The 15308-nt window shown below is 45.6% G+C and overlaps 1 protein-coding gene and 1 long non-coding RNA gene across 2 annotated transcripts in view; one reads left to right on the top strand and one right to left on the bottom strand.

Annotated features, from left to right (window-relative positions):
• The window catches only part of LOC134552322 (TGF-beta receptor type-2-like), a 30384-nt gene extending 16524 nt beyond the window's left edge, over window positions 1-13860 (bottom strand). The window contains exon 1 of the mRNA XM_063400903.1: window positions 13662-13860. Coding sequence (XP_063256973.1) covers window positions 13662-13713 — 52 coding nt within the window. The 5' untranslated portion in view covers window positions 13714-13860. The remainder of the gene's footprint in view (window positions 1-13661) is intronic.
• LOC134551852 (uncharacterized) lies at window positions 1785-9416 on the top strand. Its single transcript, XR_010080710.1, has 4 exons — window positions 1785-2516; window positions 2904-3078; window positions 5207-5272; window positions 6299-9416. It is a non-coding gene; the product is annotated as an uncharacterized LOC134551852 (long non-coding RNA).
• Window positions 13861-15308: the final 1448 nt, after the last annotated feature.

The following is a 15308-nucleotide window of genomic DNA, read 5'->3' as shown; positions in this document are numbered from 1 at the left end:
TCCCATGGAAGTTGTTCAGCATGACCTGTGTAACAGTGATCCCAGATTTCTTGCAGTCACTTTGAGCTGGATCTGACCTGTTAAAAAGTGCCTGATCCTGTTGCAGCATCCTGCTGTGCTGCAGAATCTCCCCAGAGCCCAGACCTCAAAGTGCTGTGCTCCTATTTTGGATGCAGCTCTGTTTCCTCCAGCAGACCCCTGTTCTCCAGTGGTGGGGTCTGGTGCTGCTTTCAGCTGCTGAACCAAAGAAGTTTTTGGTGTCAGGCTGCTCTTCTCCATCCATATGTTTTACACTGTATCTTTATCTTTGTAGGAGAGGTAGAGCAGACCAAATGGAGCTGAAAAAACTTAATATCCCAATTTTTGCCTTGGCAAGGCATAAGCCACCGGCTCTCCCAGGAAATCCATCAGTGCTACATTTGGATCAGGGGACCAACCCAGGCTCCACCCTCAGCTATGTGGTCACACATCGTCCTGCATACTAAATACTGCATTTGGCAGAGTACAGTACAGAGCAAGGAATGAGCCAGAAATCTTTCCTGGTGCATAAAAAAGGACTGATTTTGATTGTGTTAGACACCAGTTCTTCCAGTGCCAGGAAGACATGCAGTATACATTTCTGGTTTGCTTGGACCTTCTTCAAACAGGCTGGTAACTGACTTATTCTACCACTTATTTTTCCTTTGTGAAAATATCCCTATTTAAATTCAGTGTTTAGCAAATACTGCTTAGTCCCATTACAACGTAAATTGGGTATGGATCATACCAGCAGGCTTCTCTAGTCTCTTTTAGATGCTTTAATTACATCATGATCTAACTTCACCCAGGGGAGGGACAAGCTCTGCAGATTGCTGTCTGTCTTTTTGCTTTGGTAATCCCTGGTATTTCTTGGGTGCCTTTCACAAGTTTTCTGTGTATCAGCACAATGACTCTTCTTTTGGGGTGTGGGGATGTTTTGTACTGGGGTACCCCAGGGCTGTGCCCCAAAAAAAGCCAGCAGCATCCAGGCAAGCTGGAATGCCAGGGGCCAGTGAGAAAATGCCTGGCACTCGGCAGAGAGAATTTTGCCAGAGCAGTTTCTCTTTGATTTTGGTCAGTTGATGTCTGGGTGAGGACAGGGGAGTGTGCCTGGCCCTGCACTCCTCCACTGCCCTGGGAGCCACTTGTCTCCTCCATCCACCCTGGCCGGATCTCAAGTTTCTCTCACAGATTTCACTTTCTGGCCCCTAAAGCTGCTCCACCCTCTGTGTCCCTGGGGGCTGGCAGGGGCAGCCTGTGCCGTGGACAGCTGGGCCAGGGGATGCCTGTGGCAGAGGGGCTGCAGGGGCAATTATTTGCCATATTGTGCTCTCGCTTGTGTTTAAAAACAACAACAGCTCAACTGACTCATAGGTCCTACGGCCTCTGAGTCATTTTTTATTTCTGGATTTCAGTGCTCTGCCCTTTGCAATGAAGGGAGTTGCATGCTCACACACACACACACATCAAGTTCACATTTGTTTTTCCCCTATAAAAACAAAACAATTTCCATACCATTAATGAAACAGAAATGATTTGACTTTGCGTACCCTGGCTTTTATTTTCCATTGTATAAACTCTGCAGATGAAATAATGATGGTTGTAAAGTAAACCTCTCTTTTTTTTCCTTTCCCTTTCCAGGCAGCCTCTTTTCGAAATAGCAATAGGGAGTCACTTACAGGCTTGGCTTGAGCTGCGCCTGTAGTAATTAACCCCTTCATCCCCAGCTTTTCCCCTGTTGGAGGTTAGCCATGGCGTGGGTGAAGACATCAGCAGGTCTCCTCGGGGACTCGAGGCAAAGCGGGGGAGCAGAGCAGGCAGGGAAATGTGGGAAAGGAGGCCAAGAGCTGCTCCAGGCAGAGCAGTGGTGAGTGCCTGGAGCGATACATTTGTGGGCTGGACAGCTTTCTTGGGAGAGCCAGAGTGCTGGCACTGCAGGGCCAGAGGTACCTTCAGTCCTCCTACACACTCCCTGCCCCATTTTTGGGATTTAAATCAGCCCCACCGTTTTGTGTTTAGCCTGGCAGCCCCATCCTGGGTCACCCCCCTTCCTTCCCACTCCCTGGGGCCCAACAGTGAAAGGTTCTCTCTCCTCCACACGCCACTGCAGAAATAATCTGTGGTAAATAATTAATCACCTAATCTTGCTCTTTTTGTTTACAGGGCCGTTATGATTTTACGAAGTACGCAGAGGAACATTACTGGGGTGAGGTAAGACCTTGCACAGCAGCAGATCCAGCTGGAGCTGGGTGTGCCAGCACGTGCCCTGCCCTCCCTGCGAGGCTGTGAGCTCTGCCTCTTGATAGACCCTTCCCACCACACACAATCTGTCTGTCTTCAAGGCCTCCACACATGCCACAAGCATTTTTTCCTAATCACATTTATCATGCAACAGCACAACCCTGCATCCCCCCAGCACTGGCTCAGATGCTTCACTGATGCCTGGCCCGGGCGGGTTGGTGACACTGGCTGAGACACTGTTCCTCTTCCCAGACTGGGTGATGTGTTTTATATTATTTCTCTTGGATTTATTAAGCATTATGTAACCGGCTAACCAATCCCGCATGCGATGCAATCGTGGCTGATTTCATGTCAGTGGAAAGTAAACAAAAAAATTGCTCTGAAGTGGCTAAACTGAAATTCATTTCCACATGCAGAGCAATTCCTGGAGGATCTTTCCCATCTCCTTGTGGTTCATTTGCATCCAAGCTCTCATGCAACCCATTAGAAAAGAGTTATGGAAAAATTGCACATAGAACATGACAGTGTGTTATGAGGAAAAATTAGTGAGATGAAGTTTATTTTACTTAAAATTTTTTAAGCAAGGTTGTTGATTTCTGCTGTCCCTTGAAATGTGTAACACTTGCCTATTTTCTGTCTTTCAGCTGGGGAACTCAAATTGTGGAAATTACTCACCAAAGAAAGTTTGGCATTAAAGTTTGAAAAACCAGGCAAGTAAACCCTGCAGTCCTGAGGTCCTGAAGCCCAGCAGGACCCAGTCCAATGTGACAAGGAAGATGTTCTGCCCTTGCTGAGCTTTGGAAGGACTGTAAATATCAGGTGAGGCAGAAACTATACCCCCATTAGACCCTGAACTCGAGCTCTTTCAAGAGCACTTGCTTTTTGGTGTCATGGACAACATCTTTCCCGTTAATGCCAATTTGCATCCAGAGACATTGAGCTCAGGATGGGGGAACGTGCAATGGATAAAACAGCTGTGGTTTTGCACTATTCCATTTGTTTTTCTCACTGTCTTTGAAACTTTCAGCAATGTTTGAAAATGATGTGTGTGTTTTTGGATCCACTTCACTGACACACTTCACTGAAATATCAGTAAAGTGGGTGGTTGGGAGTTACCTGGTTGCATGGTATTTGCATTATTTTTCAGTACATCCCTGAGTCAGCCAAGCACCTGCTTCACCTGGGCAAGAAGCTAAGTCCAATTAAGATGAAATGTTGTATTAGATATGGGTGAGCTCATGGACCATGTAATATCATTTGCCAATTGCTGGGCTGCAATTTGAACATAAAGGTGACACCAAGCTGTGATCCAGGGACAGATGAGGGTGGTGAAGGGGCCAGCCCTGGGGACAATGCTGGTGGGCAAGCTAACAGCTCCATGTGGGTATCACCACTGCACCTATCCTTGCTAGATGAGGAAAACTGTCCTTAAACAAGGAGAAAATTCAAAAGTTAGAGGTTGTCCCCTCTTCTGGAGGTCATTTATTCCTTTGTGAGATGAGCAGGGATGCTCCGCATCCTTCCTTGAAAAGACGGCTCGAAGGAGGGTTGAGGATTAGAACAGAAGGTTAGCACAGGAATCCCTCACATTGCTCAGGACAGCAGCTTAAGAGTGGGGTTTTTTACTCCCTACCTGTTGGAAGTTGTGGGTCACTGTGTAATTATGACCAGTACCTCCAGCAGGCCAGGCAAAAGCTTCCCTGGCAGCCAAAAGCAGGTGTGAGTTTGCCTGGTATTACCTGTGCTTAGCCCTTTAGGCATCTGTCAGCCCCTGGGCTATGAATGTCAGGTGAGGGGAGCTACGACACAAACCAACTTTTGCAGCCATCCTGTGTCTGAAGGTGCAACCTTGTTTGGCAACAAGTCCCTTTCATTGCACCTATGTCCCCATTTCTTTCTTGTTCCTATATTCTGCTGTCCTTCCCACCTTGTGTTGTACTGAAAAAGCCTAGAGAAAGCAAGCCAGGCCAGCAGCACAGCCTGAAGTTCCTGGGAGGGGAAAAAGCCCCACAGCCAGGGGTCAGCCCAAGAGAAAACCATGGATACAGAGTGGTCACTTCCACCAGCATCACAGCACGGCCCCACAGCCACAGCAACCCCCACCAGCCCAGACAGCACGAGAGGGGAGTGTGCCATTCCTCTTTGTCAGATGGAAAGCAAAGTGACTTATTCAGGGTCTCAGGAGGTGGGGAAATGCTGAGTTTCAGCAGTTCATAAGTAATTTTAGCAGCTCTGCCAGCACCTCTGCTTATCTGGGGCCTTGCAGGGTGAGGCAATGCATTATCAGCACATCACGGCCTGGGACACGTGGGCTGCCAGTGGGGTTTGCAGAGGGTTAAGCTGGCACATCCCCAGTGGAAGCTGCCTTCTAATGATAGGGGATTTGCATGCCATGATTTGAGAGGGATCCGAGATTCCAGCCCTTTGAAGAGCACTTTGCAGTGATCCAGTTTGGACTGAATTCTTGTCTTAAAAGCAAGCCCATTCTCCCACCTCCCACACTGCCTGGCCATGCATGGGTGGTTTGAACTCATTTGTTGTAAGTTGAAAATTTGCAGAAATTGCAAATCCTCAGAAACTGCTGAGGATTTTAGAGCACTTTTAGGACTGAGAGCTGAATGGCAGAATGCAACCAAAACCACTCTGCTGTTGCCATCACTTTTGTTGTTCTTCCTTCTGCAGAGGCATCAACAGCCTATGCTATATCCCAATTAACTGCAGATTCTGCAGCTCATTCTCAGATGCAGCAGTCATGAGTCCTCCCTTTTACACAGAAAAAGCAGCAGCAATGAACCAAGTAACAAAACCACGTGAGCTGCCAATCCGTAGCAGACATTGCTCTGCCTAAGCACTGCCATTCAAGTAGAACTACTGTGCAGCAGTCAGGTTTTTTTTACTATTATTATCATATTATGCTCTGGAATTCAATTTTCTGTATATTTTTCAGGCTCCACATGAATCCTGGATCTCTGTGAATAGATGGAATTGAAATTGAAGGATACCATCCAAATAGGTAAACACGTCAGAAACATTATCTGGGTCACATTTGGGCAGCAGGGTTCGCTCTGTTTTAAGTGCAAATGGGTTACTGACGATTATGATGAACTTCCTGAGGAGTGTTTGAAATTCCTGGCACACATTCATTTTCCCATCTGCTAGAAGGTCTTTGATGAGCCCACAAAGAGACATTGGACTGGAGCTGCTGCTCCTCATCTCTGGTTGGACTTCCTATGACTGACCAGTTTGTATTTTTTTGCATTTGTATTACTTTGATTCCCAAGGAGAAAAAGGGCTTGCAAGGGACTGTGTGACAAGCTGCTGGGGCAGAGATGTTCTGTGAACTCTCCATCCATGTGCTGTCATCAACTTGTTCCAACACTGCCAGTTCTTTATGTCTGCTAAAGTTATTATATAGAGTCAAATTTTGCCCTCATTTAGGGCAGATCTAACAGTAATTAATTTGTTCTGTCAGAGGGAACTTGAGCCTAGCCTGGGTTGCAGGTGCTAAAGACTTTCTGCCTTCTCCTGAAGTGTCCCATGTTTAGTGCATAAATAGATGATGTGTTCTTTTGTTTCATGCCCTTCTTCACCTGTTAAAAATACCTTTTAAGGAGCTTGTGCTGTAACATACCAAAACGTAATGCCCAGTAGGGTTGAATTCAAATTGAATATTTTCCAATTTTTAAAGCAGAGAGCCATGGCAGGAGGGCAGGGGGACCAGGGTTTTGGAAAGGTGTTTTTTTTTCAGGAATAGAACCAAGGGTCCTGTTGACAGAGCCTGAAATGCTTTTTCTTTGCACACAGAAAAATCCAGAGCTTTTGTGTCTTTGCAATGCCTCTCCCTCCTTGCAGGAGAAGGAGAAAGGTTCCCACAAGTCCCATCCCCTGGGCAGAGCTGCAGCACAGCTCCAGGGAGACTCAGCAGCTGGGGCAGATGAGGTTCAGGGAGCAAAGCTGCTCTTGCAGCATGGGAGAAGTGACAAAGCAGGGAATGTTCTCTATTCACCATCTCCTGCTCCATGATCTCATCATTTTGCAGTAGTGCCTTGTCTCTTCAACTCAGTATCCTGCCTCTGGACACCTCCTGAGACATGCCAAAGTCTGAGTATGCTGAGCAGTACTTCTGCCCAAGAGTTACCTCCCAAGCCACAGCAGAGCTGGTAGTCCTGGCAAGGTGAAAGGAAGGCGCAGACATAGTGATGCTGTTCTACAAACAGGTGAGCACAGGGCACATATACAAAACCACAGTAAATTTTGCTGAGACTTCACCCCTGAGCTAGTAGCTTCTGCCTCTGGTGGGAATGTCTGCATTTTCTTCCACTGAGTGCCTTTTGACATATTAAAGGCATGGTAAGAATTGAGATCCCGGGGGATCCACTGGTCTTATTTCTGTGGATGCTTGTACCCTGGGTCTATTTGAAGAAGGATGATTCATTCAACTGCTTGAGCTTATGGGTCTGTGTGTCATTTCCCATTGTAAGAAGAAGGGTCTTGTTTGCTATCATGGACTGGTTGGAGTTAATTTGGGGATAGATCTAGCATGGAAAAAAATGCTTTACACAGCAAGACAGTGGCTGATCCTGTTTCTTCCATGTTGGATGCTGGTGTTTAGAGTCTCCAAGGCAGGAAGTTTTATCAAGCAACATCAAACAGATGCCCCTTGTCATGTTCCAGCTGCATTGACTGGCAACCTGCTCAGTCAAACACTCAAGGAGGACACAGGCTTTCATTCTGCATGGACAGCAGTATATTAAAGGATCCACCTGGAAACAGCAAAGGATTTTTAAAAGAAATATCTGTACCAGTCTTCATTGTAAATGCACCAGAAGCACCTGTAGTCATGGCATTCACAAGAACCATTTCCAGGAAGGGGCCTGAATTACTGATTTTGCAGGAAAAGCAAAGAAAGTTTCACTGGATTTTCACACCTGCTGGTCATGGTATGTATCCACATTGACAACATGTGTCTGGTGGGGTGCACTGAGAACTATGGCACTGCAGGATACAGCTAAGCACTCTGGTTTGGGATGGCTGAAGGGAGAAGGGATCAGTATCAAAATCCCAGGGTTTTCTGTTGTTGATCTAAAGAAAAGGCCCCTCTTACTAACCATGAGCTTCAGATATTTCTGGGCCTTCACAGATGCAAAGATGTGTGTACTTCCCAGAGGTAACATCTTCACAGGGATGTTGCAGGAACTGAAGAGATTAGGAGAGATTTGGATAGTGTGGCGATATCAGACATCAGTGGGGGTCAGCTCAGGTGATTGCTGCAGGGCTCTGCCCTGCCTGGACCCCAAAGCAGGGCAGCAAACCAGCCCTGTTTGCTGTCTGTGCTGGTCCCCAGTGCTGGCACAAGCACATCCGTGCTGCTTTGCCTGCAGGGCATGCATTAGGGGGTGGTCCTGGAGGCTTGGACTCTCCAGCTCCAAGGCATGGCCAGAGGACTTGCCATGGTGTGCTGCACAGGCAGGACAACAGCTGTTGACAGACTGAGGGAAGGCAGTCTGGAATTCCCTCCAGAAACCTCTGTGCCTCACCAGCACTGAGTCTGGAGCTGTGCTGGAAGCTGCTGGGGACAGCTTTCTTTGGACTTCTACTCACCCAGAAGGACTGGAGTTTTGTGTCCAGTGGAGAGTAACTGACACAGAGCTAAAGGGAACATCTCCATCCACAGTGTGGGAAGGTGAGAGGTCGTCCCACAGGCAGAATGTATCCAAAATGATGCTGCTTCAATACTTTGAGAGCTGGGACTACTTTGAGAGAGGCACAGGTGGAACTGGGGCACAGGACCCTGGGAAGTGACACTCTGCAGCTGCCACTGCTGGAACCACACCCCAGCCCCCCACTACAGCTGGAACTGCACATCAGACCCCCAACTACAGCATGCTCTAAGGCTATAGTTGATCTAAGGCTGATTGCTTCAAATCACTGAGCTCAAATAGTGATAAGGTCCTTAAAAAAAAAATCTTGAATCCAAATAAGCCTGTGCAGTCCAGGGTAGCACTTGGGTTTAGGCATGTCCTTGGGCTGCTAGAGCCAGCATGGGCCATAGCCCTCTGTCCAGCACAGTGGTCACAGCTGGACACACTACTGACCCACATGCCACAGCGCATTTGCTGCAGTATAAATCAGCTGTCATTTGTTCCTGCCTTATCAATGGGAAGGAAAACACTGCAGTGCAACAGCTCCATGAAAGGTTAAGTTTTGGAGCCACATAATTGGTAGGAACATGGGCTGCAGAGGGGATTGCACGATAAGCAGGCTCTCCCACTTCTCTGAAATTTTGACAGTTACCAGAAGCTGGCAGCAGAGTTTCAACCCTACATGGGATGTAACAAAAAGATGAACTGACTGAAGAAGAAGAAGAAGAAGAAATATGACTGTGATGGACACTACAGATCATTTCCAGAAGCAGGATCACAAGAACTGACTCTGAATTCAGGGATGTGCATGCAAGCAGGGCCAAGACAGCTTTCAGCCACTCCTTCACTTCCCCCTGAAGATCCCTGAGGAAATGTTATCCCACAGTTGGGGTCCAGCATGGACATAATGTAGGTTTGATAGGGCAGGCAGCCACCAGTGGTGTTATCTCACTTCTGATGGAGGCCCCTTCCAGCACGAGGCTCTCACTTGGCACACAGTGCTGAACTCAGGATGTGAAAAGAGCAGAGTGTGTGGGAGCTGCTGATTTTGTCTCTTTGGTGGGACTGTTTGTTTTTTTTTTTAAATAAGAGGATCAGATGTTGCCCTTCCTTGAAAACACGACAGTCTATGGGAGAGTTCATTAGTTTATGGCAAGTTGCAACACTGTGGAGGCTGGCTGAAAGCAAATGTTATTGCAGAGTTATCACTAAGGGGAGAGGAAAGCCACGTCCTGAGGAAATAAACTCGACAGAGCAAATCACAGAGCAATATAAAGCTGTGGAGTACAGGCAGCGGAGCGGAACTCTTCCACAGAATAACAGCCCCCAGTCACCTGTTTTTAATGCCAATGTTTGCTTTCTGCATATTCAGTGAATACAGAGGATACATTTATCCAGAACTCTGTCTCTAATGGGAGTAGCAAGTATCATGATTGCAGCTGGCTGAACTTATTTACTACTAGTAGACAAAAATGTCTTTGTGGCCATCATTAAATAGTGATAACACCAGTAAAATACCAGTAAACATCAGTTTTGTGTTGGTTGTTTGGGTTTTTTGTTAGAAAATTGTGTTTTAATTTCAAGTTGCACAGAATATTTCAAAAAGTAGTTCTTTCCACAAAACCCCCTATTAAAATACAAAGTGAAGCTTTGCTGATGGTCAGCTTTACTGATGACTAGTCTGTCTCAAGTCTGAGAAAAGCTGGAGGTGCAAGGGGAGAGGAAACACCAGTTCTCATTCATCTCACATAGCTGTACACTGCCACTCCTCTTAACCTTCTGTTAGGCTAATTCACACCAAGGACTGAAACCGTAGCATCAGATTTGGAGCTGTGTAAAGGTGAATTGAAAATAAGCCATCACTTTCCTTGCTGAGTCTCATGGCACTTGCAACATTGCAGATCACTCCAGTTCTGCATTGTCAGGGTTTTTCTTGTGTTATCCATTTTTATTTCCTAACTGGAGAATTTGCTGCAGCTTTGTTCTTATTCCGCCTCATGGTAGGATGCATAAGTTTCTCCTTCAGGCAGTGGGATCCAACCCAGCTACCTACACCGAGTCAATGTGGGGCTCTGGTAGCCCCTCGGAGCTTTTTGAGGGTGGTAATTTCTTCCTTGGTGTTTTGGCTGTCTTAAATCAATATGAAAGCAAAACATGGTGTGACTTGACACGGATTGTCATAACCAGCCCTGCAGCCCTGTGTCCTGGGGTGGGCAGTGCCCAGCTCCACATGCTGCTAACCTGGGAGGAGAGCTTTGCCCTGCTGCTCTGCCTCGTCCTTGGACCCACAAAGCTCCTCTCTGCAAACGCCTGTGAAACGGAGGGTGACTCTTCCTTTGTCTTTTTCCTTCCCTCGTCCTCTCACCAGCTCAGGTTTGACTCAGTGTTGTTAAATTTTGCATGCATTGGTGTTGGGGTGCAATCACAATAGATCCCTGCCTGAGGAGCGGGCTGGCATTTTGGTGGCACTACAACCTCTGGTTTTAGCTCTCGTGACCTCAGAAATAAAAGGCTAACTTCTTGAACAAGCTGCCTGAGGAGCCTGGGATAGGTCAGAGATTTCTTGAGAAGATCAAAAGCCAGAGATGCTTTTCTGACAGCCTTGGAGCTCCCTGTCCTGATTTATGAATTCTATACGCTCTATATATTTAGCTGAAGAGGCTCACTGGGGGGACAGTTTGTGCAAGCAGGAGAGAGAATGTGACTTCAGAAAGCCACCATCTACCAGGAGATAACCCCTCAAAAGTACTCTCTTTAGAGTCATCAACCATGGCAAAGGGAGCCCAGGAGACTTGGCAAAAAATATCAGGATATTTTAATAGACCAGCATTTTTAACAGGAGACCGAGTTCTGGGGAAGCAGACTCAAACCCCAGGAACTGGGAGCTCTGGACTTGGGGTAGCAGACCTGCAACCTCATCTCATTTCAAAACTCTTCTTTCTCTTTGTTTGGAACCTCACCAGAGCCCAAGGGGTATAGCTTGCTCTCCCTCTGTAAGTGCTACGTGCCTTGGCGGATTTGGAGTTTCATATCCTCTTTTGGAGGTTGGATGCACAAAGACTCTGCCAGGCTCCTGGGGCTGTTCACAGCCCTGAGAGCTGTTGTCACACCAGTGACACTTGGCTCATGTTCTTGAGGCTGTCTCCACAGGTTAGAGGGCTGTGGTGCTTTGCTGTCCCCTCTGTTTGTCCGGATGTGAGCCCTGTTCCTGACAGATGGAGCACGAGGGATAATTTCCCAATATTAATAGAAAACAGGGCAGGAAAACTCCTAATTCCTGCTTTTAAGGCCAGAGTGTTTCCATGTGCACAATACAGTAATCCTGATATCAAGTCTGCAGTTTCTGTCTAGGTTATAGAGTTCCAAGCAGGTAGTCCTGCAGTCTTGAAGGCTTTGAGGAACAAATATCCACCACATCCCAAGCTGAGTAACCACCTGCTGGAACAACTTTACTGTATTGTGCTCTAACACAAAAGTGCCCCATTTTAGCTTCCAGTGTGCACATCTTGTTTTATCTCTGTTCCACAGAAGAGGAAGCCCTCTGCCAGAAAATGTTTTCCCAGGACCTGGCTGTAGATGGCCAGCTCACCTCCCAGCTCTCTCCTGGCCAATCTAAATCCACTGAAAGCCTCCAGCTCCCCCCTATAATGACAGTTTTCCAATTCTGAATGCTCCTCTTTTTTTTTTTGTCAGGTGCAGGTAAGTCCAGGACTGCACCAGCTCTCTGTCCTGGAAGGATTCTCTGCTCACCTGTGTGAGATTTTGTGTTAGCAGTGGTGAAACTACAGCTCCAGTCTTCACCTTCTGCTGAGAAAGCCAAGGCAGCATGGAGCACAGGCTGGGGTCTCTGCTGCCTGGGGGTCTTAGGGACAGCAGCAAGGTCCCTACAAACACTCAGCTGGAATTATTCTGGGATAACACAGACACAATCTGGGCCATGTTCTCTATGCCAATCTCTGTGCTAAGAGGAGCAGACTTTACTGCTGCCACCAAGCCATCAATGCCACTCTTTAAAGAGAGGCTGGATGAATGATATGATTTGTTGCTTGAAGAACAGCTGAATGTGTATATTCTATCATTTTGGGGGATTTGGGGAACTAGCTCTTCCCTTCTCTTTTAGTGTCAATGCAAAGTGGGCTCCTTGGGTACTTTTACTTTCTCAGAATGACTGTAGAGTCAATTCTAACACTAAATGCAAAGGAAGCGGATGTAGTTCCAGAAACATTTATCACTGGTGAGCTGAATCACAGAGAGCAAGCCCTGGCTTATTTTTCTTACCCTGTGCAGAGGCAAATTTTGTCATCGTATCACTCACATAACCTTTCAGATGAACTTAGTAATTGTGATATGTTTTGGTTTGGCTTCTTTCAGATTAAAACCTTGCCTTTCAGAAAAAGGAAACCATAAGTTAAATAACTCCAAAATTAGGTATTTCTGAAGGATAATTAGTGGTCTTCTTTCTTACCAAAAACAACCCAAGACTTTAAATAATAACTTGTAGTAATTCCTGCTCCAAATGGGATTAAGTTAGTAGGATGTTATCAGTATAGCATCCTACATTTCAAACCACACTTTAGGGTATTATCTACAAAAATGAATACTACAGATCTCTGTAACTTTTTGAAAAACCAACTAGATTCTGTGTCCCAAATCTCCCCATCTGATTCTCTCTGCTTGAACAGTTGCATCCACGGTTTTGTTTGCCTGCACACAAATTACTGAGCAATCATTCTTTTATTCCCTGGTCTTGTAGATAGGGGGACCCATGTAAAGTGAATGTAGATACAGATCCCTGCCCCCAGTGATTTCATTTGGATGCAAAAATACTGGAGTTATAATCCTCCTTTATCACTTTGAACAAAAAGTGATTTTAGTTGCACTGAAATTTCTATAGCAAGGGCAACAGGTCTGTGTTTGTAAGAGTTCACTTTAAAAGTAGTGTCCATGCAAATATATAAATATATACTTTGTAGGGATATATGCCTATGTACACATGCATAGACTCTGTATATACAGAAAGACACACACACATACTTAGGAGATGTGTATATAACACTCACTTATATACAAATCCATTCCCTGTTATGAAACAATCATCAAGATATAAACAAGGAAAAGTTAAACCACGGATGGGCACATTTTCAAGTGCTGCTGGAGGGTTTTATCTACAGTATTGAAGAACTGCTATCAAAGCTGAAACAGGGCACTTATTACAAAGAAATCTTTACATAAGTGCTGGAAAGGTTTGCCGAATAACCAGATGTTGTTGCAAAGACACTTCTCCTCCCCCCTCTCCACTTCTTTCCTTCTTTAATAGTTCGATTAATTCTGCACATAAACCAGGGCTGATAAAAGTTCTAAGCTGCAAACTTCACCACATCTGGACACTGTCGAAGCCAGATCGTTCAGCGGTGCACTTCAGTTGCTTTTAATCTCCCTCAATAAAATAAGAACTTCCAACAAGTAATGCTGACCTATATATATTTTTACACTGTAAACACTGACATCTGTGAGCTGCTCCAAGAGAGCACACCGCACTTTCCACCAAGAAATCGCTTGCCCCTCGCCATAAGAGAAATACGCAGCTCATGCAGTTGTAGCAAAGTATTCAACTAAACTCCCTGCTATTTCCAATCCTCTGGCTAATTGCTGTCAGGGGAGAAATCAAAGATTAGCTATTTTGCTAGAGGAAGGAAAAATAAACAACCTCCATGAGTACGCTGCTTAACATTGCCTGACCAGAAACACTTTTCTACTCACACAAGGAGAGCAGCAGTAAGGAAAGCAGCCCCGGTCTCCTCCAGTAGCCCATTTCTGGATCCCACTGGCAAGCAGAAGCCCGGCTTCACGGTGCTGAGCAGCTCATCCTCCCTCGGTGGAGCCAGTCTCCTGCGCTTCTGCTGTCAAGCCCGGAGCCCCTCTTTGGAGGCTCCCGGCTCAGCCTTGCCGGGAAGGCGGATCCAGCCGCTAAAGCCCAGCTGTGCGTGGGGTCCGCCCAGGAACTGCAGTTTGTGAAAAAACTGAGCCTGACTCTCCTCTCGAAATATATACAAATATCAGAGGGGGGAGCTGGGGGAAGAAGTCAGGCTCTGAGAAAAAGAGTTTGATTTTTTTTTTTTCCACTGTGTCAATGCAGAGCTGCTCCTGGCTCCATACGGCCCAAGGATCTTTGAAGGGGACCTAAAGGCTGCTGCATGCATCTAATGAAAAAGGCATGGGTAGTCCTGCATGAGCCTTTCATCCGAATAAAGCACGAAAGGTAATGCCTCAATATGCTGAGCTGCCATTAATTCACTACTTTCCCCCCTCTATTTTAGAAATTATCTTTTAAATAAGCTTCAATGGGCTATATTTTTAATAGGCATAATTAAAAGTTTTAGGGCAGCTTTTTCAGAAAGACCACATCAGTGTGAGCTTAGCCTAAAATAGGTGCTTGTAACCCATTAAAGCAGCAGGATTTAAACATATATGTTTTCCTGAATCAGGGCCTAAAATAATAACATAGAGCATTTAAATATCTGCTTTCTCCCCAAGATCTTGAACTGCTCTGCAAAAACTTGTAAGAAATATTATCCCACTTACAAAAGGGAAACTGTGAAACGTAACAGAATTCTGACTTGCCTTGGTTGTTAACACAATCAATCAGTGGCAAAAGGAGGAGTAAAATCCTCAAACTCTTGCCCTGTGATCTACCCCAATCCTTCAAATCAATGTATTTGCGTGTGGCAGAGAAAGAGATGTTGTTATTAAGTCTTTTTGTGGCCAAAAAAATAAAGTAATATTTTATAGTTACTGAAAATACATTGACTAATTTTAATGCATACAATGTATGTATGCATACACTGTATGTATTAGATTTCACAATTTAATTTAAAAATTCACGGTTCAGTGCATCTCCAGCTTTTTATTTGCCCATTTTACAATCCATTTTTTGGTTCATTGATCAGTTTGAGGTGGATGTGTGGTGTACCTATGTATGCTTGTGTGTGCATTCATTACAGCGAATGTTTTCCTCCATTGGACTTGAAGGCCTTTTGTTTGTATCCATATTGCTGATAATTTTCATCAACTTGTTTTGTAAGTTATTTGTATAAATTATTCTGTTAGGGTGTTACATAATGGTATCTCTTCTCCCTTCTTCTGTGTTTAAAAAGGAAAAAGAGGGGATGTTAGATGTGGTACAGGCACAGCTGATAAACATACGGGGTGTCTCCTATGCCATGGTGACACACACATGCCTCTGCAGAGGGTTGCTTGCTCTGCTCTGACTTGCTCCAAATGAAAGTCAGCTCAGCCTGACCTCTATGGGGAAATGCCTGCATGTCCCTGGCCCAAGTTACCACAGATAAAATGTGGCCTCTGAGGACTAAGAATGAGCAAATGTTCAGCAAACTTTCAGAAAAATGT

Source organism: Prinia subflava, chromosome 6, assembly GCF_021018805.1.
Source record: "Prinia subflava isolate CZ2003 ecotype Zambia chromosome 6, Cam_Psub_1.2, whole genome shotgun sequence".
NCBI lineage: Eukaryota > Metazoa > Chordata > Aves > Passeriformes > Cisticolidae > Prinia > Prinia subflava.
The sequence above is the reverse complement of the archived record's forward strand: the minus strand, read 5'-3'. Positions and strand labels throughout refer to the sequence as shown.